The sequence below is a fragment of the Heterodontus francisci genome, chromosome 7 (assembly GCF_036365525.1).
Source record: "Heterodontus francisci isolate sHetFra1 chromosome 7, sHetFra1.hap1, whole genome shotgun sequence".
Lineage (NCBI taxonomy): Eukaryota > Metazoa > Chordata > Chondrichthyes > Heterodontiformes > Heterodontidae > Heterodontus > Heterodontus francisci.
In genome coordinates, this window is record NC_090377.1 from 126267875 (window position 1) to 126294062 (window position 26188).

At 44.6% G+C, this 26188-nt stretch overlaps 1 protein-coding gene across 1 annotated transcript in view; it reads left to right on the forward strand.

Annotated features, from left to right (window-relative positions):
• Positions 1-26188, forward strand: part of bard1 (BRCA1 associated RING domain 1) — a 192075-nt gene that overhangs the window by 155841 nt on the left and 10046 nt on the right. The window contains exon 9 of the mRNA XM_068036136.1: positions 2624-2716. Coding sequence (XP_067892237.1) covers positions 2624-2716 — 93 coding nt within the window. The remainder of the gene's footprint in view (positions 1-2623; positions 2717-26188) is intronic.

The window sequence follows — 26188 nt, forward strand, 5'->3', positions numbered from 1 at the left end:
AAGTACTGCACAAAGAACAGCTAGGCGTTGCGCAAACGACTACTGGCAACACCTATGCAGTCATATTCAGCTGGCCTCAGACACCGGAAACATCAGAGGAATGTATGATGGCATGAAGAGAGCTCTTGGGCCAACCATCAAGAAGATCACCCCCCTCAAATCTAAATCGGGGGACATAATCACTGACCAACGCAAACAGATGGACCGCTGGGTTGAGCACTACCTAGAACTGTACTCCAGGGAGAATGCTGTCACTGAGACTGCCCTCAATGCAGCCCAGCCTCTACCAGTCATGGATGAGCTGGACATACAGCCAACCAAATCGGAACTCAGTGATGCCATTGATTCCCTAGCCAGCGGAAAAGCCCCTGGGAAGGACAGTATTACCCCTGAAATAATCAAGAGTGCCAAGCCTGCTATACTCTCAGCACTACATGAACTGCTATGCCTGTGCTGGGACGAGGGAGCAGTACCCCAGGACATGCGCGATGCCAACATCATCACCCTCTATAAAAACAAAGGTGACCGCGGTGACTGTAACAACTACCGTGGAATCTCCCTGCTCAGCATAGTGGGGAAAGTCTTTGCTCGAGTCGCTCTGAACAGGCTCCAGAAGCTGGCCGAGCGCGTCTACCCTGAGGCACAGTGTGGCTTTCGTGCAGAGAGATCGACTATTGACATGCTGTTCTCCCTTCGTCAGATACAGGAGAAATGCCGTGAACAACAGATGCCCCTCTACATTGCTTTCATTGATCTCACCAAAGCCTTTGACCTCGTCAGCAGACGTGGTCTCTTCAGACTACTAGAAAAGATCGGATGTCCACCAAAGCTACTAAGTATCATCACCTCATTCCATGACAATATGAAAGGCACAATTCAACATGGTGGCTCCTCATCAGAGCCCTTTCCTATCCTGAGTGGTGTGAAACAGGGCTGTGTTCTCGCACCCACACTTTTTGGGATTTTCTTCTCCCTGCTGCTTTCACATGCGTTCAAATCCTCTGAAGAAGGAATTTTCCTCCACACAAGATCAGGGGGCAGGTTGTTCAACCTTGCCCGTCTAAGAGCGAAGTCCAAAGTACGGAAAGTCCTCATCAGAGAACTCCTCTTTGCTGACGATGCTGCTTTAACATCTCACACTGAAGAATGCCTGCAGAGTCTCATCGACAGGTTTGCGTCTGCCTGCAATGAATTTGGCCTAACCATCAGCCTCAAGAAAACGAACATCATGGGGCAGGATGTCAGAAATGCTCCATCCATCAATATTGGCGACCACGCTCTGGAAGTGGTTCAAGAGTTCACCTACCTAGGCTCAACTATCACCAGTAACCTGTCTCTAGATGCAGAAATCAACAAGCGCATGGGTAAGGCTTCCACTGCTATGTTCAGACTGGCCAAGAGAGTGTGGGAAAATGGCGCACTGACACGGAACACAAAAGTCCGAGTGTATCAGGCCTGTGTCCTCAGCACCTTGCTCTACGGCAGCGAGGCCTGGACAACGTATGCCAGCCAAGAGCGACGTCTCAATTCATTCCATCTTCGCTGCCTTCGGAGAATACTTGGCATCAGGTGGCAGGACTATATCTCCAACACAGAAGTCCTTGAAGCGGCCAACATCCCCAGCTTATACACACTACTGAGTCAGCGGCGCTTGAGATGGCTTGGCCATGTGAGCCGCATGGAAGATGGCAGGATCCCCAAAGACACATTGTACAGCGAGCTCGCCACTGGTATCAGACCCACCGGCCGTCCATGTCTCCGTTATAAAGACGTCTGCAAACGCGACATGAAATCGTGTGACATTGATCACAAGTCGTGGGAGTCAGTTGCCAGCATTCGCCAGAGCTGGCGGGCAGCCATAAAGACAGGGCTAAATTGTGGCGAGTCGAAGAGACTTAGTAGTTGGCAGGAAAAAAGACAGAGGCGCAAGGGGAGAGCCAACTGTGCAACAGCCCCAACAAACAAATTTCTCTGCAGCACCTGTGGAAGAGCCTGTTACTCCAGAATTGGCCTTTATAGCCACTCCAGGCGCTGCTTCACAAACCACTGACCACCTCCAGGCGCGTATCCATTGTCTCTCGAGATAAGGAGGCCCAAAAGAAAAGAAGACCATTTCTGATCTTGCTGATGAGTGTGGTGCTACCAGCCAGCAGGTTACTTTCCCCATCAGCTGGCTTTGCAAACGTTGACCTTGCCAGGTGTTCACGAGTTGATGGGTAGTTTGAGGGGCTCAACTCAGTGCTGTGTTGTGCATGTGTTTTCTAGTTGCGTATGTCTTTTATTCCAGTCTTTTTATTGCCAAATGAAGTACTGTCCTGTTTTCAGTTGCCAGTTTTAATTTTGGCAGGTGAATGCAGAAAATTCCGTAACATATCACTGCTTAATTAGTTAATATAATGGAACATAGATAGTGGTTTAAGGGCTGTGTCCTTGATGTGATTCAGCTTGGTAGTCATGGCTGCTTCACTTTATCTTTTATGAATGGACAAATCCTATTATCTGAACTATCAGAGGTTGACCTGCAAACTGAAGTCCATTGGGAAAGGGAAATAATGATTTATTATGTTGTAGTCTGTTTGAAAGTATTTTTAACCAAGTGTTTTGATTTCCTATTTGCTTTTAGTGACGCACATTATCGTTCCCAATGACCATGCTCTCTGCACCATGAAGTGTTTGATGGGGATCATGTCTGGCTGCTGGCTTGTGGATTTTCAGTGTAAGTAGTCCATTAGATTAAAAGAATTGTACTCTAATTTACATCAATTTCGGGCTGTAGGTGGAACAGCAAAGCCAGAGATTACACAGGGCTGCTGGTAAAAGTAGATGCTTTGATGTTAGGTCAAATATTGGGAGTGCTGGTAGTGAATCACTTACACATTAGAAGTGTTAACTAATCATGTGATTCCTACTTTTGCATCCACCTGCTGTTGTTATTTACTGTGAAATAACCCAAATTCCCAACTCATAATTTCTGCTGAGCACTTATCTGCATGGCCTTGTGGTAAACTCTGCCAGGCTCCAATCTGTAGTTCTATTTTACTTGTATCTGCCGCACTTGAAACAGCACCTACCCTGAGCAAAAAAAAAAGTAACTTGCTTTTTATGGAATTCAACTTGCTGTACTAGACTGTATCTTATTTAAACGCCTTCTCTTGTTCATCATTTTCAATTTTCTGATCTGACTCATGCTGGATATGGTTCTGTGGCTGCCAGCAGTCCTCCAATTCCTTGCTCAAATTGGCCATCTTTCATCTGTGACCCAAGATCTGGAAGCCATCATAGCCTAGTTCTGCCTGACGTCCACTGCAGAAAGACCCTTTCCTGACTCTGCATTTTCAGCGTGGGTCACTGGATAGTGATCAGTATAGGCCAGCCCTGACTGATTTCTTTTCTAACCTCTCTAGAGCTGCCGAGGCCAATTGCAGTGCCCCAAAATGATGCGCTTGTTGAAATGTGCTAACTCAGCAGAGATCAGGAGTCTGAACAGATTTCCTGCTCTGTTTGGTTTAATGATACACTACTGTTTAAAAAGTCAAGAACTTTGCACGGAAAAGTTGCAACACTTTGCATGACTGGCTTCGACGAACACATTTATATTCAAGTTGCCCCTTGGAGACCTACACAAAATATATTACGGAGGTGAAAATGTCTAAGGTTATATGCTACCTGCTCAGCAGTTCTCAAGGCAAGGAGATGAAAAGATATTATGGGGGCTAACTTGGATAGCCCTCAAAAACAGGCTTGGGGATTGTGATGCACGATTAACCTGCACCCGTTGATTGCAATGCAGGCAGCACACCAACTTTGCACTCCCTGCTCATTCGAATGATCGCTACGTCCAGCCAGCGCTTACCTCACTGTTCATTGGCTGGATGCATCAGCAGGGGGACATATCATGAGTGGATAGCACCACTTAAAGCTAGCCTGCACCTCTTAAAAGGGAGGTGAATTGTGGTTGAAGCAGATGCTGGGAGTCGTGGTTGAAGAGAATCTGACCTGGGTAAGAACCAGGAACGGAGCAACATGGGTGTGCACATCCTCCGAGGTTGTTGGATACTGCGCTGGAGGTCTTGGAGGAGGTGAAAAGGAGGAGAGCTGCTCTGTATCCATAGGGGAGAAGGGAGCCCTCCAGATACACGATCAAAAGACAGTGGGAGCGGATAGCCATGGAGGTCAACGGCAGGAGTCAAGCCTAGAGGACCTGAATGCAGTGCTGCAAGAAGCTAAGTGACTTCACGCGATTGGTCACGGTCAGTGAATGCATCTTCAAATGCCATATTGTACCAATGCTCAAATCACTACACCCCCATCACTACCTAGCAACAATCTCTATCAATCAAACCTCAGAGTCATAGAGTTTTACAGCACAGAAACAGGCCCTTCGGCCCAACTTAACCATCATATGCTTCACCTCCCCCTCACACGCTTAGCATTGCTGCAAGACTCACACCCACATCTCATAGGTTACATACACTTCCAGTTATTCAACCATGACAGCCACATTAGCCAGATTGCATGACATTCACTGACACAATTCCCTCTCTCTAGCAGGACCAGATAGCACACAACCAGAGACAGCAGGAGCAAACCAGAGGGAAATAGGTGCTCTTGCAAATTCCTAACTGCACAATCCATCACCACCCACCCCCCGTCCCCGTGGAGGGATAGTGTTGGTCATCATTGGGACGGCCATTGCTGTGGCTGGCAACGGGGCTGAAACCATTGGCATGGTGACATGGAAGAGTCCAGCACCAACTTAACACAGGGCTTTGTGCAGAGCTTAGCACCATCATTTCCAGCATGGAAGTGGTGGTGTTGCACACTTGTGGACCCAACCATGATGCAGCATCTGATGGCTAATGTCACAGCTTCCAGCAAAACATCTGAGCGCTGCAGTGGAAGCTTAGACTGTTGTCATGCAAGGTTACCTTGCTGCCATGCAAGTTCAGACTGTTGCCATCATGACTGTGGATTACTGTGTGCAAAGGGGTTTGCAGAGTGTCACAGCAGTCCAGCAATCTGTTCTGCAACAGATTACTAGGATTGCTGAGGTGCTTCCCCAGGGGACTAGCAGTGGCTCCATGGAGCGCGAACCTGCTGTCCTCTTTTAGGAAGCTAGCATTCATCCTCCTACCCCTGCTATTCCACCAGTGCCCTTGCTGTTGCCTGTCAGCCAGCCAAGATTGCTGCTGCCCGTGCTGAGACAGTGCAGTCTGTAGTTGGGCCGCCTTGGCCTAGAGCTGCTCGACGTTGTCTTCCAAGGCCATCTGCAGACACCCCGAGTGAAAGTCAGCATACTTCCACCAGCCATGCTGCAGTCACTGGGATGGCATTGCGTAGCAACACTCGGACAGGCACTAAGGGAAACCACAAGGGTAATTAGCTGGCTTTTGTACGCAATAAGGCATGATTTAACTAAGTTTGGTTTGAAATGTTTATTTTGTGATGGTCTTTATATTTGCATTGTGACTAGGTGGGCGCTGCTGTGATGGTCAATAACAGTGAAGGCCAAGCGTGAGACTGTTGGTGAATGGGGAATTGGTCTTGAGGTTACCGGTATCACACTCTGATAAGTTCTTCAGACAGCTCAGCAGAAAGGGGCTGTCTAGGTTGCTTCCTCTTCCTCCTTCTGCTCTTCCTCCTCAGTTTCTCACCACATAGCTGGTGATGGTGAGGTTGCGGAGAACGAAGCAGACGATGACGAATCTTGATACGCGTTCTGCCGAGTATTGTAGGGCTTGTCCAGAATGGTCCGGGCAGCAAAAGGGTTATTTCAGCACATCACTCATCTGCTCTATTACATTTTGTGTGGCAACATGGCTTCCGTTGTATGCTTGTTGTACACCAGAGTCATCAGCCTTGTCAGCAGATAGCCCTTATCATCCAGTAGCCACCGTTTGGTTTGCTGTGGTGGCTGAAATGCAGTTGGCACTAGAGTACTACAGATTGAAGCCATCATATCTACTTCCAGATAACAGGCATTGACCTGCATTATACGTTGCCTATGGCCACACACCAGCTGGATGTTGAGAGATTGGGGTGCCTTTTAGTTCCGGTATAGGGCAGAGTTGACATGCAGCACCCACAATGCAATGTGTGTGTGGTCAGTGACTCCCTGCACCATGGGAAAGCCTGCAATCCTAGTGAAACAAAAGAGAATGAAATGTAGTCAGCTCCCACGCCCTTACACAACAGTGGACTGCAAACTTCGAGCTTTTGCAAATATCTCCAGCTTTTAGCCAGGAAGGAGCCAGGCACATCAGAAATCATTGCAACGATCGCATTCACAGCCACTGACAGTGCTGTCCTTGCCCTGCTCTGAGGTTGCAGTTGTGGCTGTCGCAGGAGGCAGATTTCAGTGGGGATGTCCTTTCTGAAGAACAGACACCTTGCGCATTGCTCCTTACTGAGGTTCAGGTTGGAGAATTACTTCCTGAATACCCTGGATTGATATGGCCTTCTGCTAAGAGCCCTTCTCCTCATCCCTCTTCCAGCAGCTTGTCCTGCTTTCTATGCCCTCTATTTATTCTCCAAGCTATACTGTATTCCAAGGGGAATGCCTACTGATGTACCCATGTCTGGGAGAAACTGGTTTGTGCAGGAGCCTTGAAGTCAGCAAAACATTTTTCAGCAACTGCCACACCACTCCCTGTAAACTTTTGCAACTTTGAAACAACTATCAGAAGCACCAACACTTACAGAATCGTAGCAACAGCCAGAAGAAATCAACCAGCAACTAACCAGTAAGTAGTTGATGATCTCTTCAGCTGCCACTGGTTGGGGTGGGGGCGGTGGGGGTGTGGTCCTTCCTGCTGCTGAAAGCATGTTCAGCTGTGCAAGGTTGAGAGAGGGCGTTGGCTGGAGTATTGAGATCCAAAATGGCATCGCTTGCATTTAAAACAGTGTTATTGACATTATGATCTGCGTGCTCTGCATACTTTCAGCAGGGGCTCACTGCATGTGCTAATGGCTGTGCCAGTATGGCATCCAGCGCTATTCCCCCCACAAGTGTGTGCGTGCACTGCCAGCACACCTTTGGAGCTCTAAGAGCACTCATAGCACCCAAAAAAAAAGGTATTAACAAGTCCAGTTTCTTGCCCTATGTGTTTTGTGATTTGGAATTAGTGTTTCACTGCCGGGTCAGGTGATTAAGTATCTGTGTCTGAAGTGATTGGGGAAAGAGAAGTAATAAGTTAGAATAATGTATGGCCAGGAGGTACTACAAAACCATTTCATGTTCATTCATTCAGGGCTCTGTGTATGCATTAGTGACAAACCCTATAACCAACTACGCTGCTTTTATGCTTTGAACTGCTCTATCCATTACTTTACATTGTTCTACATTTTTTTTTAGATTGTTTTTCTCTTGTTAGGGTCAAGTGAGGAGGAGTCAAGTGAGAAGAGCGCTTCCCTCTTTTCTCTCTCCTTGTTTAACCACAGCAGGTTTAATTCTTCCTTAAAGTTGATGTATTGGCCAATTCAGAAAGTGTTTGGTTCTTGTTATGATCATAGCAAGTAAGTAATCGGGCAGGTTTTCTTGAGTTTAACAAAGAAAGAGGTTAACTTAATTGTACTTAAACGGAACTAATAATAATAAACAATGTGCCAACTTTCGCGCGCACACATGCACACAAATAGGTTCCAGAGTGGGAAAAGGTAGATTGGTTGAGTTCGAGTCCATAGAAAAAAGGGGTACACAGTCTGTGGCATTTGGTGATTTGGCTGGCTTCTAGCTGAATTCGATGTTCCTGAGGCTTTTAGTCTGAAGAGTTAAATAACTGGTTTGGTGAGTCTCTTAGAGACAGCAATGTGGTTGATTTCCTCCAATGGGGTTTCTGATTGTAGCCAGAGTATGCAAAGGTGGGCAGTCAACAGGCAGGATTTGAATGCTTTCAAGCTGGAATGGAGAGAGAGACCCCCTCACTCGGGTCTGCATGTGTCGGAGTCCAGTTGCTTCTCTCCTGCAGAAAGACACAAGCTTACAGAAACAAGCTTAAAACCACAGATGGGGAGGGGCTGGTCACATGATAGGCACTCAGATTCATTCAAGCAGAGCAGTTAGCAGTATTCCTCTGTTGCTTAAAAAAAAAACAAGCAGCTCCCTTAAACTACCTGGGTCTTGGTTCTTGCTGGGATATGAACAGACATTTCATCTCTCTTCACGGCATTGCAGTGTAGGATACAGTGTTGCAAATTAGGTGGCCATCTTAAGCTGCCAGCAAAAAGTCATCCTTGTAGCTTTACTGTTTTAAATGTCTTTTTAAAAAATATATAAATTCAGATCTCCGCTCAGTGGATTGAAGAAAATTATCATTCAATAAAGCACATTGGCGTAACACTCTGCATAGGCATACCATTGGCTTTTGATAAAAGAAAATGCACATGTAGCAAAGGAGCTAAAATATCAAAGTTTTGGAGCTGGTTTAAGGGAACTGATAACATTCTGTACAGTCTGAAATCAAAGTTCTAACACAGTGAAAAGTGTTGTACAATACCTCTGTGTTGAGAGATCACATGGACATGTGTGGAGACTGCAAGAGAGGACAACAATGACTGCTGGCCACGTGGGAGAGGAGCAATGTTTTTATGTATTCCTATGTTCCTCTGCTTCTCCTGTCTCACTTGGTGATCCTGTGTTCATTTAAAAAAAAATAATAATCCTTTCCTATTTTAATGAGCTTTCTTGATCTTTGGAGCATTCATGTTTTATATCTCATGTTTTGTTCTCCTCTGCTCAGCATTACCTGTTCTTGGCTCCGTTACAGAGTTTAGTCAACCCCAGACTTGTTGGCAGAGTATTGTCGTGTTGGTCCCATTCCTTTTTTCCTCTTGTTCACCATGGTGCAGAGGTAGAACTCTAGCCTCCTAAGTCAGAGGTTGTGGGTTCAAGTCCCTCAAGTGGACACACAATCTAGGCTGATCATCCAGTGTGGTACTGCACTGTCGGAGGTGCTATCTTTCAGGTAAGACATTAAACTGAGGCCCCGTCTGCGCTCTCAGGTGGATGCAAAAGACTCTATGGCACTATTTGAAGGAGAACAGGAGAGTTCTTCCCAGAATCCTGGCCGGTATTAATCTCTCAACCAATATCACTGCGCAAATTATCTGGTCATTATCTCATTGCTGTTAATGGGACCTTGCTATGCACAAATTAGCTGCCGCGTCCATTACACTATTACATTTACATGATTGCACTTCAAAAGTACTTAGTTGGCTGTAAAGCACTTTGGGACATCCTGGGGTGATAAAAGGCGCTATAAATGCAAGTTTATTCTTTTGTGTGTGCCTTGGATCCCATCACTCGGTTAGCTGTCTATCTTGTACTGGCCATAATGCTGACATACTTGAAGTTCACTGATTAAATCTGCTGATGGCTGGGAAATAGATGTGATAACTGAATCATCTCATTTTAGTGTGAGGTCATTGAACCTTCTCCTGTATATCCAAGAATATTTCCATGCTGCTCTTCCCTGCAGTGCCTTGAAAAATAGAAAATAATGCTTATCCATAGAAAGGAAATCTTATGGAGTGTTCATGCTATGCTGTGTAATTAATGCATGAACGCTGAAATAGGGAACCTTAATTACAGCAACTGGAGAGAACATTTGTGAAGTGCTTCAAATTTTCTAAGATATATTCCAACTTATCTAATCAACTCAAATATATGTGACCTTTAGACAAGTGTTTATTCTGTGATCAAAGAGGTTTTGGTTCTAAGTTTTCAAGCAAAGGTTTTTTTTTGCAAGTTTGGATGTTAGACTTGCTGACAATCTGCTGATTCCGTTCTCCTCCATCTATTGATCTCAATCATGTACCTGTCACTTGGATATTCAATTAATTCATGGCTTTATTGTGATGCATTTATTGTACAGCTCTGGGTATCTACCAGATTTATTTACTGGTCTTTTCTGTAGTTGCATCATTTTCCATGTCCTCACCCAGCTAAGGAATACTGGTGATGCGAGAGGAAATAGCTTCTCTGTTAGTTGCTGCCCAGAATTTCTTTCCCCCTCTCCACCGGAAGGCACTGACTCCATGTGGAGATAAAATACCACAGTCTCTGGTACGTCATCCAAAGAAAGCCTGGAGAGAAGCTATTGGCAGGTTATTGGGACCATCAAAGTCAAACCCAATCTTGCACTTATTTGACATCCACACACGTGCACTTACCCCCAGCTAGGATTGTTCTCTACCCTTTTTTGATATTCCTCATCTTAACCCATAACTTTGAAACAAAATGTTTCATCCCTAAGACTGCCACAAATAAGATTAGTTCACTCATCGGCATAGACCAGGAATCAAACCTGGGAATCCTGGTCAGTAAGGCTCAGTTACTCACCGCCTTAAGCCATTGAGGAGTTTTTTTTAAATAAACTTTTGAACTGTCGGCTTTGAAGCCCTTCTGCTTAATGTGCCTGAATTGCAGCCCTTATTCAGCTGCTGCAATTTGACTTTCTTGTCCCTGTTTTTTTTTTTGCTGGAACTGTTTTATTGAATACGATTGAGGTTGCCAAAATAGAGGGCAATTCTGTGCTGCATGCTCACAATTATTGGAAAATGGATCCAGGCTGACCAAATCCCTTTCACTTAAGATGCTTAACGGAATGGATAAAGATCTCTAATAGCTATCTTAAGTTGGATTCAAAGCTATATTACATTTCTAAAAGGACAATATTCCAGTCAACAGCACTGTTCAGGAGTCTGCATGTTTGCGGCTTGGAAATCTTGCTGTGGTTTTGTTTTATTCCATCGAAATGTTTTGCTGAAAAAAATACTGAAGCCAGTAAACTCAAAACAGTCAAAGCACCTGGAGCTTTTTATAGATATATAGCACAGTTGTGTCTAATTCTAGGAAGTAATTAAGAATTTTCCAGCTAGATTGTGCATACTTTTATTACTTTTGTCTTCTGTTTGGGTGTGATTTCATCACTGTGTAAAACAGTGGTTCAAATGGCAATTTAGAAATGCTTTCACTGTAGGGTTACTACATGGTGCTCTCTTCAAGCAGGGTTTTACTGCACGCAGATTCATCACGAGAAGCTTAGCTTGGCTTATAGCTGTCTGCTATGGGTAAATTGCATGGTGTTCAAATAGAGCTGCGGCAATCTGGGCCTGATCTGAACAAATTAAAAAAAAGTCGGAGGAGGGAATGGCAACTGTTTTGTGTGGACAGTACATCTTCTGAGTGAAGAATCTGTCGACTTATTCTTTGCTTTGTTTCGCTCTTCAAAATTATAAAAGTGCTGTTTCAAAAAAACAGATCAGCACACTGAAAGCTAGTTAAAAAGCTTGTTTGAAGCTTTACCTATTGGCTAGTATAAAGTAGTGAACATCTGCAAATGTTTTAAACGTTCCATACGAACATATGGTGCAGGAGTAGACTATTTGGCCCCTCGAGCCTGCTGCACCATTCCATAAGATCATGGTTGATCTGTTTGTAGTCTCAACTCTATTTTCCTTCATACCCCCGATATCCTTTGACTCCATTGTTTGTCAGGAATCTGTCTGCCTCTGCCTTAAAAGACATTCAATGGCCCTGCCTCCACCGCTCTCCGGGGAAGAGAGTTCCACAAATCCACGACCCTCAGAAAAAATTTCTCTTTATTGCTGTCTGAAATGGGAAACCTTGTATTTTTAAACTGTGCCCCTTAGTTTTAGTCCTTCCCACAAGGGGAAAGATCTTTTCAACATCCATCCTGTTAAATCCTCTCTATCCTTCTAAACTCAAGTAGATACAAACCCAACTTGTCCAACCTTTCCTCAAAAGATAAGCCTCTCATCCCAGAAATCATTCGACTGAACCTTCTCTGAACTCTGAAATTATAGCCTTTCTTAAGTAAGAAGACCAAAACTGTACACAGTACTCTAGATGTGGTCTCGCCAATGCCCTGTACAACTGGAGCAAAATATCTCTGCTTTTATATTCCATTCCCCTTACAATAAACGACAACATTGCATACTATTTGCGTTTTGTGTACTAGCACACCCAGATCCCTCAGCATCTCAGAGTTCTACAATCTCTCTCCATATAAATAATATATTACTTTTCTATTCTTCTGGCCAAAGTGGACAAGTTCATTGTTACGGTCAGGTGAAGAAGGGTTGAAGGGCTTCCCTCTTTTCCCTCTCTTTGTTAGACCACATCAGATTTAATTCTTTCATAAAGTGGATGTACTTGCCAATTCAATAGGTATTTGATTCTTGTTATGATCATAGCAAGTAAGAAATCGGACATGTTTTCTTGAGTTAACAAAGAAAGAGGTTAACTTCATTGTACCTAAACCAAACTAATAAAAAATAATAAACAAAGTGCCAACTTTCACTCTCTCTCACACATTCTGGAGATTTACACACACACAAATAAGTTACAGAGAGGGAAAAGGTAGAGATTGGTTGAGTTAGAGTCCATAGAAAAAAAGGGGTTTACAATCTGTGTCATTTGGTGATTCGGCTGGCTTCTAGCTGAATTCAGTGGTCCTGAGGCTTTTAGTTGAGAGGTAGATGACTGGTTTGGTGGGTCTGCAGGAGACAGCATGTGGATGATTTCCTCCAATGGGGTTTCTGATTGTAGCTGGAGTATGCAAAGGTGGTCAGTCAACAGGCAGGATTTGAAAGCTTTCAAGCTGGAATGGAGAGAGAGACCCCCACTTGGGTCTGCATGTGTTAGAGTCCAGTTATTTCTCCTCTCTCTGCAGAAGGGCACAAGCTTAAAACCACAGATGGGGAGGGGCTTGTTGCATGGCAGTCACACAGTCATTCAAACATAGCTGTTAGCAGTAATTCTCATCTAAAAAGAACAGCTAGTTCTTTAAACTTCCTGGGTCGTCTTTCTTTCTGGGGCATGAGCAGACATTTTGTCTCCCTCCTCACAAGCATTGCGGTGTAGGATACAGTGTTGCAATTTAGGTAGCCATCTTGAGCTGCCAGCAAAGTCATCCTTTTAGCTGGTCTTTTAAAAAATATATATATATAAATTCAGAGCTCCAGGCAGTGGATTCAAGAAAATTATCATTCAACAAAGCAATGTTGGTGTAACACCTCCCTGCCACGTGAAGTCTCAAGGGCAGTTAGGGATGGGCAACAAATGCCGTCCTAGCCAGCGATGCCCACATCCCATGAATGAATAATTTAAAAAAAAATGAAATGTGACAACAGGAACATTTTATTATGAGGTCACAAATTAAAAAGAATCTGTACGTGCACTCATCAGTCTTGCTGACTGGGCTCAATCAGCTTGTGCTCAAGCATATACTGAATTTCCTCGTGTATTTATACAATACTTTCCTTTTCCAGTTTCTCTATATCAGTGAACTCAACCCTGGATTCCAAGTTGTTCTTAATTTTGTGAAGTTTATCCAGTGCATTTTGTACATGGTTTTTCCTGTGCTGCACAAGGCCAACAGCATGCTTTGCCGAGAACTTTGCAAACTGTTATGACCGAGGTGGGAGGAACTTTTCTAGTTCCACTTTTCCACAGATCACAACATTTGTTTAAATGTTTACCGGTACAGCCAATCATGCACTCTATTTTTATCCCAGAATAAAATACACCAGCCAGGTTTCTTTAATAAACAACAAAATTATTAGTTTGTTATAAAACAAGACTTAACCAGTAACGAAGCAAAGCATTAGCACACAGATTGAAATATGAAAGTTCCCTTTCTAAAATTCCCCAATTATACACACACACTGGAAAAAATACAGAAGTTCTCTCTACAGAGGTCTGTTATAAAAAAAAAAAGACAAAAAAAGAATACTTTGGCCAAATACTTGCTAATGCTTGATGAAACAAAAGATATGGAAGGAAGTCGGTTGTCCCTTTATTGGTCTGGCGTCCAGGTATCCGGAGACAGGTCACTGGGATCGTTTCAGAAGCAACTGTTCTGGAGATGTCGAGAATTATTCTAGTAGGCTTTCCAGGAGAAATATGGCACCAGGGTTTTTTGCCAGCACACACTCGAATCGCAGGATTTTTTCCAGCTTCTCAGGAGCTATGCAACACCAGGGATTTTAGCTCTCCCATACTGGATCTTTGCAGGATTTCTTCAAAAAGATAGAGAAAGAGGTGAGCTGGGTGGTTTCTTTTTTTCCTGGTAGGAAAACACCAACTGTATTCAAACAGTTCACATACCAACTGCACTGAAAACAATACCCAAACCCTAACCAGAGAGTCGACCACCTGATCTCCATAAACCTTGACATGTGGCTTCTCTGTAACCATTTTTTCCCAGGTCATCAAGGTTCCTGTTGTTTACTGAGACCAAAGCACCCGATTTCCAGCACAGGTGGCTTTCAAACAACATTTCAAGTATCCTTTCCGTGAACTTGGTTTAAAAAAAAAACCACATCCATGGAATCCTATCAGTTTTAACACAAGTCCTCAAAAAAAAAAATTGAAGCACTTTCGTAACAAAACCAATTGTCACCAAGTAATTTGTGTGGATGAGCTGTCCTGGCATAAATGCAAATAGGCCAAATGTCACCATAATATGATAAGACACTTTGTCAGGCAAAGATTTAAGCCTGCCTTTAGGTGCTTCATAGTCATTTTGTACTTTAACCCAATGCTGAATTTGTTTCTTTGCAGCTTCAGACCCCCTATCAGTTTTGTCCTGCATCTCTCCCTGTTGTTCCAGCTCATCCAGCCTGGCCCACAATTCCTCCTCAGATAGGATACTTGACTTGTAGTCACCACCACCATAATCACCCTCCAACTCTGCCCCAAAAACCTTTGGCCTTAGGGTTTTACTTTGGCTTATGAGATTTTCTATGTCTCCCTTCAGAATTTAAATCTTTAATTTCTAGGTCTTCATTCTGAATTTCCTCCCAAACCTGGGTCAGTTTCGTGGGACCTAGGTGATCGGGATTTTGATTTATGGGAGGGGTCTCTCTTACATCCACATTGTGTAGGGTTAGGGTTGTGCACCCTGGTTTGTCCCTACAGATCCCTTTTAAACACTGTGAGCAGCCTTGTTAGGCCTCCTCTCTGTTCTGCATTTAAATAGGAGAGTATGGTGTCTAATCTCCCTAACATTTCAGTGTTAGCTAACTGGATGGTAGTGAGTTTGTTTTTGGAGTCCTCCAGGCCTCCCTCTAACTCGTCCTCACTGGCCCTTTCGCCCTCATCTTTCCTGACTGCCTGACAGACTTGTGCTTGTTTGTCCCCATCCCGGCTGTGATACCGTTTTAACTTATTGGTGTGGCACAACCTTTGCTTTTTCCTCTGATCTGGCGCGTCAGTTATATCATTCACCTTGCTAATTCTCTTTACTGCTCTGTACGGGCCACTGAAGTGTGCTTTCAACGGTTCTCCCTGTATTGCTAATAGCACTAACAGTCTCCAGTCTGAAATGTTCTGGCCTTGGCATGTTTATCCACCTGCCTTTTCATAGTTGTCTGGGAGGTTTTTAGGTATTCCTGAGCCACTGCACAGGCTCTCGTGAGGCATTCTCGGAAATGGGAGATGTAGTCTAACAGGGAAGATTTGTCCCTGTGTCCCAAAAACCTCTCCTTGATTAGTTTTTGAGGACCTCTCACCTCATGTCCATAAACTAATTCAAAGGAACTAAAGCCAGTGGACTCATTGGGTGAGTCCCTGGTAGCAAACAGAAGAAATCCAAGCCCTTTGTCTCAGTCATGGGGGTACTCATAGCAGTATGTACTGACCATTGTCTTTAAGGGTTGGTGATACTGTTCCAAAGTCCCTTGTAACTGTGGGTGGTAGGCTGAGGACTTTAGCTGGGTTATGTCCAGATTGCCCATGACTTTTTGAAAAATACTGCACATAAAATTTGTGCCCTGATCCAACTGGATCTCAGCAGGCAGCCCATAGTGAGAAGATACTGTAGCCCCCTTTTGTTTTCGGCAGGGGCTCCACACAATCTACCAGCACTTTGTTGAATGGTTCCCCAAAAGCCGGTATGGGAATTAGGGGTGTAGGTTTTGTTGCAGGTTGAGGCTTCCCCACAACCTCGCACGTGTGGCAAGTCTTGCAGAACTCCACTACATCCTTGTGGAGTTGTGAAAATGCTGTCTGATGTGGGCTTGGGTTTTTCTGATTACAGCCATTGGAATCTCCTGGGCTATTCTCAATATTTCCCTACAGTACCTCTGCGGCACCACTACCTGGTGAACCACTGTCTACTCTTCGACTGCAGGTCTGTGAGGAGGTCTCCACTTCCTCATCAACACCTCATCTTTTAAATAGTAGTACTCTGGAACTCCCTCTGCTTCAGTTTCAGTTTGGGCAGTCTGTGCTAATGTTTTTAACTCTGGGTCGGCTTGCTGACCCTCGACCAAGGAAGACCTGTTTAAGCATCCTTTGGGTCCTCTAACTTCCCAAAGAAGGTTTCAGATAACCAGACAGCAGGGTCATCTGTCTGCAGTGCCAGTTCAGCCTCCTCTGATGGAGCTTGTTTGGCCATGGACTGGGTCACCACAGTCAGGGAAAATGCCAGGGACCTTTTCCTGTAACTGCCCTGTCTCCCTGACCTCTTTCGGTGTCTCTAAAACCACCTTTGCCCCCACCAGATCATTACCCAGGAGCAGGTCAACCCCTTCCACAGGTAAACGAGGGATATTCCCCACGGTTACCGGTCCTGAAACAAGGTCGCACTCCAGGTGCACTTGGTATATAGGTATGGGCGTACACTGCCCTCCAATACCATTTACTAGCGCTCTATAAAGGCCGGTGGTGAACACAGCAGATGGTGAAATTTGAATTCAATCAATAAATCTGGAATTAAAAGCTAGCCCAGTTGTAAAAGCCCATCTGGTTCACTAATATTCTGCATGTGACATCAGACCCACAGCAATGAGGTTGACTCTTAAATGCCCTCTGAAATGGCGACTCAGTTCAAGGGCAGTTAGGGATGGGCAATAAATGCTGGCCGAGCCAGCGATGGCACATCCCACTAACGAATAAAAGAAAAATCTACTTTTAAAGATGCCAAACCCCTTCATATTTCTTTTCTCACTATGTTCATCCCATCTAGTATTTCACGCTCCTCTTCCTGAACTACAATGTCTTCCTTGTCCCCATCTTTTGTGAAGACAGACACAAAGTATTCATTAAAAACCATGCCCTTCTGCCTCCACACACAGGTATCCCTATATGGTCTCTAATAGGCCCTATTCTTTGCCTAGTGAAACTAGTGCTCTTTTTGTATTTATAAACCATCTTCATTTTTTCCTTGATTTTACTGGCCAATATTTTTTCATGCCCTCTCTTTGCTTTCATAATTTCCTTACTTAATTTCACCTTTGCATTTCCTCTAAGCTTTCTAGTATTGTGCTTTCAGTATCTGGCATAAGGTTCCCTTTTTTACCTTGCCCTATGCTGTATGCTACTTGACATCCACAGGGGGACTTCAAATTTCGGAGTCCCACTGTTTTTCTTTGTGGGAACAGATTTGTTCTGAACACTTTAGTCCACTTCTGCCAAATCGCATCCCAGCTTAGTAAAATTGCCTTCCTCCCATTTTAAACTTTTGCTCTTGATCTATCTTTGTCCTTTTCCATAACTATGCTAAATCTAACTAAATTATAGTCCACTACCACCAAAATGCTCTCCCACTGATACCCCTTCCACCTGCCCAGCTTCATTTCCCAAAACCAAGTCCAGAACTGCCTCTTTTCTAGTTAGGCTTGCTACGTACTGGCTAAAAAAAAGTTCTTGATGTATTTTAATAATTCTGTGGCATCTATACCTTTTATACTGGATTTATCCCAGTTAATATTAGGGTAGTTGAAATCCCCGACTGTTACTGCCCTATTGAGTAGAATGTTAACCGGCATTGTGAGGCGGGCATGGGTTAACTTCCCCAAAAAGTGGCATCGAGTTAGGAACCCAACATGATCCTACCCATTTCCAGTTTGAGCTCGGTGGGATTGTAGGTGAGGAGGACCCACCATGCAGCTGCCCGGTAAGTAATTAAAATATTTAAATAGGTAATTAAATTTCACTTTAATCCTGCATTCTGACTTTAACAGCCAGCACATGGGTTCCCCGAGCTCTCTTCATCTCACCAGGATAACCGAGATGCAAGCACAATAAGGAGTGATTGCGCAATGAAATTGTTGTGCCTGGAAGACTGAAGAGTGAAATTGCTAAACTTGTGGTCAGCCACAGTGAAAGGCTTGTGTTTGCAGGAAGACTTTTGACAGCCTGAAATCACTACATTTTTCAAAAGTTTTCAACTTTTTGGAGTTATTTTCAAGTGCCTTGGGGTTTACTCGCCTCCATCTCAATTTCCTTGCTGTCAGCCAACACTGGAGCATGGGAAACAAAAACAAGTCATTTTTAGTTATTTTTTCTTCCTTTTTTTTTTACATTCCTTTTTACATTTTTTACAATCTTTTTTTGCATTTATTTCATTTCATCTTAGTTTGTTCAGTTTGCTTACCCACTGTTTTTTTCAGGTTGTTTTTCTTCAGGTTTGCACTTGCTGCTGTTCAATATTCAGTATATTCACACCTAATCTGTACTAATGCTTTGTCTTTCAACACACCATTAACATATTGTTTGCCTTTGCTCCGTGCCCTTTTGGTCAGCTATCTGGCCTGGTCCAATCTGCACCTTCTCCTTTGTTATCTCTTGCCCAACCCCCACCTCACTTGTTTATAATCTGTGACTTTTCTAATATTTGTCAGTTCCGAAGAAGGGTCACTGACCCGAAACATTAACTCTGCTTCTCTTTCCACAGATGCTGCCAGACCTGCTGAGTGATTCCAGCATTTCTTGTTTTTGTTTCACATTTCCAGCATCCGCAGTATTTTGCTTTTATATTACTGTAGCATGGGAGCAGCTTATGCAGAAGTAACCTAGAGCTCTGAGGGGGAATAACCATACAAGCAGGAACAGCAGCAGCTGCGATCTCTGCAGCCACAGGCTGTGCCACTAGCACAGGGTCTACAGGCACAGGATCAACTTCCTCAACAGACGTTCTCGGCAAGTCATTGCTGACATCTGCAGCCTCTTGGAATAAAACCTCTCTTCCAAGAGGACCAGGTGGTCGCATATTGTCAGTGGCCATCGAGGTCACCACTACCCTGAATTTTTTTTATCTCCGGTTCCTTCCACTGTTCTGTTGGAGACATCTTCAGAATCTCACCGTCTGCTGCCCACAGGTGCATCTTACAAGGCACCGATGCCTTGTTTGCCAAGGCCACCGAGAGTGTGAAGTTTGCCATGGATGAGGCCAGTCAAACACTGAGGGATGTTAGATTCGCTGCAGTGGCTAGATTCCCACAGGTACAGGGAGTCATTAATTGCACACATGTGGCAATCAGTGTGCCCCTCAGATCATCCAGGAATCTTCATGAATTGCAAGGGATTCCACTACCTGCGTGTCCAGTTACTTTGTGACCACCAGAAAGTGATCATGCATGTTTGCGAAAGATATCCCAAGAGCTGCCATGACTCATTCATTTTGTAACAATCACATCTCTCGCAGGTTTTCTCTTCTTCAGACAGCCTCAGTGTCTGGCCTCTGGCTGATGACTCCTGTAAGGCACCCTACAAGTGAACAAGAGGAGAGATACAACAGGAGCCACATCACCACCAGGGCAACATTAGATCAAGCCATTGGGTTGCTCAAGATACAGTTCAGGTGCCTTGGCCTTGAAGGAGACACCCTTTAGTCTGCTACATCAAGGGTCTCCAGGATTGTTGTGGTCTGCCATGCCTTTCAGAACATAGTGATGCAGAGAGGAGTGGCGCTGCAGTAAGTGGAAGGTACAGAATGACCGACATCCGAGGAAGAGCCAAATGTGGCCATGGTGCCTGCAGCCGCACATCTGGCTGCCAGAGAAGCCCATGGTGGACTCATCCAGGCACGCTTCACTTTGCTATGTGTGCATAAAGTCGTCTGAGTGCCATCAGAAATCCTGTCCCCACCCCCCACCTGACCCCAAGCCTCAATCCAACAGTAAACCAGCCAACCGTCACATTAACACTCTTCCCCATAAAGGCTGATCATTCCATTCACCAGCGTGAATGATGGCTGCAACTAAGTAGAGTCCATAAGAATGAGGAGTTCCAATAAAGTCTTTCATTCATTGAATTAAACTTTATAACTACCTTGACATTGGTATAAGAATTTTTTTTTCTATGTTTCTATAAGCACCCTTGTGCAACTAAGATGTCTTTCTCATCCACTCCCTCTTACTTTTATCTGGTGCAACCGACGTGGAGTCAGCTAAGATGCATGTGGTAGACATCCTTTGGGTGTTGGAGCCCATGAGGGCTCCTCCTGCACCAGTGCAGGGGCGGATTAGGCCATCGGGGCAGGAGACAGCATGTGCAGCTCTGAGGGACGGGGGGAGGACAGGATGAAAAGTGAGGGTGCCTTGAGAAGAGTCCCCACTGCCGTGGCCCACCTGCACTTCCCTGCTGGTGAGCACATGGTTACATGCCAGTGAGGCATTAAGCCACCAAAAAAGCAAGCCTTTGCTGCATCCTGTGTAAACTGGCAGACAGTGTGTGCAGACCATTGGTCTGGGCCAGCATTCACTCAGTGGCCAAAATGCTCCATGCAGGTGGCCACTCTTTCCATGGAGATGGAGATCAGCACAAATGTCTGAGACATCATGCCACTCGTGCAGATTGAGCTAATCAATTCCCTCTCCAAGGGTTCGCACTGCCTCTGGAAGTGCAGACAGAAGAACACACATTTCCTATTGCTGCTGTGTGGATGACTTTACACAGATGATCCCTGAGGCTCAGCATCTACGTCCAGCTGACCAGAGCTCGGTGTGCCCTGCACCCTCCAATGCGGACTCTCTGCTGCTGTCACCATCTCCAGTACCTGCTCCTGCTCACGCAATAGGTTGGAACATGGTGAGGAGCACATCAATCGCAATGCAGGATGCATCGAGGTGTGTGTATCCGTGCTGGTGGAGGGCGTGCATGAGTCACGTAATGATGCATCTTCAGAATCCTCGCCTGGGCCTGTTCCCTCAGCAGCTGCTTTGTAACCCTTGCAGGACATATGGGAGATGAAAGCAATGAGTTAGTACTAACACTGAGAAAGGGTACAAACTCAGCATAGTGCTTATGAGAGTTCAGGATATTTTAAAATATGTTCATGGGATGTGAGTGTCACCTGCAAGGCCAGCATTTGTTGCCCGTCCCCAAAAGCCCTTGATGTGGTGGTGAACAGTTGCCTTGAACTACTGCAGTCCATGTGGTGTTAAGACAGGGAGTCCCAGTGATGGTGAAGGAATGGCGATATAGTTCCAAGTCAGGATAGTGTGTGGCTTGGAGGGGAACTTACAGGTGGTGGTGTTCCCCTGTGTCTGCTGGTCTTATCCTAGGTGGTAGAGGTCACGGATTTGGAAAATGCTGTCGAAGGAGCCTTGATGAGTTTGCTGCAATGCATCTTGTATATGGTATACAGTGCTGCCACTGTGCATCAGTGGTGGAGGGAGTGAATGTTGAAGGTGCTGGATGGGGTGCCAGTCAAGCAGGCTGCTTTGTCCTGGATGGTGTCGAGCTTCTTGAGTGTTGTTGGAGCTGCACCCATCCAGGCAAGTGGAGAGTATTCCATCACACTCCTGACTTGTGCCTTGTAGATGGTGGACAGACATTGGGGAGTCAGGACATGAGTTGCTCACTGCAGAATTCTCAGCTTCTGACTGGCTCTTGTAGCCATTATAAGGCTGGTCCAGTTAAGTTTCTGGTCATTGATAAACCCCAGCATGTTGATGGTAATGCTGTTGAACATGAAGGGGAGATGGTTAGATTTTCTCCTGTTCTAGATGGTCGTTGCCTGGCGTTTGTATGATGCGAATGTTACTTGCCACTTAGCAGCCCAAGCCTGAATGTTGTCCAGGTCTTGACGCATGCAGGCATGGGCTGCTTCAGTATCCGAAGAGTCACAAATGGAACTGAATACAGTGCAATCATCAGTTAATATCCCCATTTCAGAAGATGGTTGGGTCTAGTACACTGTCCTGCTGCAGTGTCCTGGGGCTGAGATGATTGGCTTCCAACACCACGACCATCTTTTTTTTTTTGCTAAGTATGGCTCCAGCCAGTGGAGAGTTTTCCCCTGATTCCCATTGATTTCAATTTTGCTAAGACTCCTTAATGCCACGCTCAATCAAATGCTGCCTTGGTGTCAAAGGCAATCACTCTCACCTCACTTCTTGAATTCAGCTCTTTTGTCCATGTTTGGACCAAGGCTGTGTAATGAGGTCAGGGACCAAATGGTCCTGGCGGAACCCAAACGGAGCATCAGTAAGCAGGTTACTGCTGAGTACGTGCCGCTTGATATCGCTGTCAAAGACATCTCCCATCATTTTGCTGATGATTGAGCGTAGACTGATAAGGCGGGAATTGGCGGGATTGGATTTGTCATGTGTTTTATAGACAGGACAAACCTTGGCAATTTTCTACATTGTTGGGTGGATGCCAGTGTTGTAGCTACTACTGACTACTCTAACTGGAGAGATAAAAAGGCCAGGGTAAGACTGTCCAACCAATCACCTACTTGCTGTCCTGTGACATCACTCCTTTATCTGTGTTGTTATTGGGTTTGCCATATATACTGCTGTCTCTGCTCTGGCCTGGGCCTTCTCTCTCACTCTGTTTATGCTTAGCTTATAGTTTTTTTGTAATTAATTACGTGATCTTGTTTAAGTTATACGAACATACCAGTATTGGAGGCAAAGAGCAGCACCTCCTTCCCCCTCAGTACCAAATTCCCAGATTTTGCACTCTGTCTCTGTGACCACTCTGTGCATTAACGGATACTATTTACTTCTGTAGCATATGATAGTATTGAGCAGCTGAAACTTTGCCCTAAATATGATTTAACAGAGTCGGTTAAAAAGTCGGATACTGAAGCAGCCCATGCCTGCATGCGTCAAGACCTGGACAACATTCAGGCTTGGGCTGCTAAGTGGCAAGTAACATTCGCATCATACAAACGCCAGGCAACGACCATCTCCAACAGGAGAAAATCTAACCATCTCCTCTTCATGTTCAACAGCATTACCATCAACATGCTGGGGGTTATCAATGACCAGAAACTTAACTGGACCACTGCGGCACAGTGGCGCAGTGGTTAGCACCGCAGTCTCACAGCTCCTGCGACCCGGGTTCAATTCTGGGTACTGGCTGTGTGGAGTTTGCAAGTTCTCCCTGTGTCTGCGTGGGTTTCCTCCGGGTGCTTTGGTTTCCTCCCACAGCCAAAAGACTTGCAGGTTGATAGGTAAATTGCCCATTGTAAATTGCCCCTAGTGTAGGTAGGTGGTAGGGGAATATAGGGACAGGTGAGGATGTGGTAGGAATATGGGATTAGTGTAGGATTAGTATAAATGGGTGGTTAATGGTCGGCACAGACACGGTGGGCCGAAGGGCCTGTTTCAGTGCTGTAGCTCTTAAAACTAGAACCACAAGCTGTACAATTATTACAGATTTTAAAAGGGGCACTGTGTTTGTATAAAAAGTTTGTTTACAAAAGCACATGGTTAAAATGTGTAATTTGTTCACGTTGCATTTCTTGCATATAGCAGGGGTTATCTGCTCCTTTGCGTTACCAACCAAGAAAGAAACTTTGCCAAGTGTGTTTACTCGAAGCTGGTGTGCTTGAAGATGTCCTTCTCTCTGCTGATTGTAAGGGCCCTGCAAGAAGTGAGTCTGGTTAATTCCAATCCAGTTTCAAGTGAGCATTAAACTAAAAATTGCCACTAAGTTCCCTCACAGAGTGGGCACAAGATGTCTGTGTTGGAAAAGGGAAAAGTACCACAAATGCGGATATTCTTAGGAATGCACAGGATCATGAAACCATTCAGTCTCTTGAGCCTGTTCCACTCTTCATGGCTGATCGTTATCTTAATTCCATCGACTCACCTTTTCCCCATAATCTGAACTAAAATCTATCATTCTCCATTTTGAAATTTTCAATTGGCCTACCCTCAACAGCTTTTCGGGTGAGTGCACCAGATTTCCACTACCCTTTGACATCACCCCTGAATGGCCTAGCTCTAATTTTAAGGTTATGCTCCCTGTTCTCGACGACTCCACCAGAGGAAATGGGGTACATGGAAACATCAACTCCTTTGATCATCTTAAACATCTCAATTATATCACTTCTTAATCTTCTATATTCAGGGGAAAGTAAGCCTGTCCTTATAATTTAACCCTTTTAGCTCCTGTATCATTCTGGTGAATCTACACCCCCTCCAAGACCAGTATATCATACTTGAGGGGCAGTTACCCAGGTGGGGTCTAAACAGAGCATTGTACAGCTAGCTGTAGCTTAACTTCCGCTTTGTTTTCCAGCCCTCTTGAGACAAAGGCTAACGTTCCTTAGCCTTTTGTATAATTTTTTGTACCTGACCACTAGTTTTTAGTGGGTTCTGTACTTGGGCTCCCTAAATCTCGCTCCTCATCCACAGTTCCTAACTTTTCACCTTTTAGAAAGTACGCTGATCTGTCTGTCTTGGGTCAAAAGTGGATGACCTCACATATTCCCACATTGAGCTCCATCTGTTGTAGTTTTGTCACGTAATCTATCAATGCCCATTTGCAATTTTCTGCTCCCATCTACTTTATTTACTGTGCCACCTAACATAATGTTGTCAGCAGATGTGGCTATCCAACTCTATTCCTTCTTCCAAGTCATTTCTAAATATAATGAAAACCTGAAGCCCCAGTAAAGATCCCTGGGGAAACCACTGGTCACCTGCTGCCCATTTGAGGACATACGCAGTATCCATACTCTGTATCCTACCTATTAAACAATTCCATATCACAGAATCGTTATAACGCAGAAGGAGGCCATTTGTCCCATCGTGTCCGCACTGGCTGTCAGAAAGAGCAACTCCCTCAGTCACATTCTTCAGCCTTCTCCCCATAACCCTGCACATTCTTCCTTTTCATATAACTGTCTAATTCCCTTTTGAATGCTTCAATTGAACCTGCCTCCACCACGTTCTCAGGCAGCGCATTCCAGACCTTAACCACTCGCTGTGTGAAAAAGTTATGCCTCATGCCAATTTTTCTTCCCTTACCAAATACTTTAAATCTGTGCCCTCTCATTCTCGATTTTTTTCACGAGTGGGAAAAGTTTCTCTCTATCTACTCTGTCCAGACCCCTCATGATTTTGAATACCTCTATCAAATTACCTCTCAGCCTTCTCCAAGGAAAACAGTCCTAACTTCTCCAGTCTATCTGCATAACTGAAATTCCTCATCCCTGGAACCATTCTCGTGAATCTTTTCTGTACTCTCTCCAACGCCCTCGTGTCTTTCCTCAAGTGTGTTGCCCAGAATTGGACACAATACTCCAGCTGAGGCTGAACAAGTTCAACATAACTTCCTTGCTCTTGTACTCTCTGCCTCTATTAATAAAGCCCAGGATACTGTATGCTTTATTAACTGCTCTCTCCACCTGTCCTGCCACCTTCAATGACTAATGCACATATACACTTAGGTCCCTCTGCTCTTGCACCCTCTTTAGAATTCTACAATTTATTCTATATTGTCTCTCCATGTTCTTCCTACCAAAATTAATCACTTCCCATTTCTCTGCATTGAATTTCATCTGCACCTGTCTGCCCATTCCACCAACTTGTCTATGTTCTTTTGAAATTCTACACTACCCTCCTCACAGTTTACAATGCTTCCAAGTTTCATATCATCTGCAAACTTTGAAATTGTGTCCTGTACACCAAGCTCTAGGTCATTAATATATACCAGGAACAGCAAGGGTCCCAACACTGATCCCTGGGGAACTCCACTGCAAATATTCCTCCAGCCCGAAAAACATCCATTAACCACTACTCTTTGTTTCCTGCCACTTAGCCAATTTTGTATCCATGTTGCTACCGTCCCTTTTATTCCATGAGCTACAAGTTTGCTCACAAGTCTGTTGAGTGGCACTGTATCAAACACCTTTTGAAAGTCCATGCACACCACATCAACAACATTGCCCTCATCAACTCTCTCTGTTACCTCCTCAAAAAAACTCCGTTAGTTAAACATGATTTTCCCTTAAGAAATCCATGCTTGGTTTCCTTTATTAACTCGCATTTGTCCATGTGACTATTGATTTTGTCCCAAATTATTTTTTCTAGAAGTTTTCCCACCACCAAAGTTAAACTGACTGGCCTGTAGTTGCTGGGCTTATCTTTTTTGAACAAGAGTGTAACGTTTGCAATTCTGCAGTCCTCTGGCACC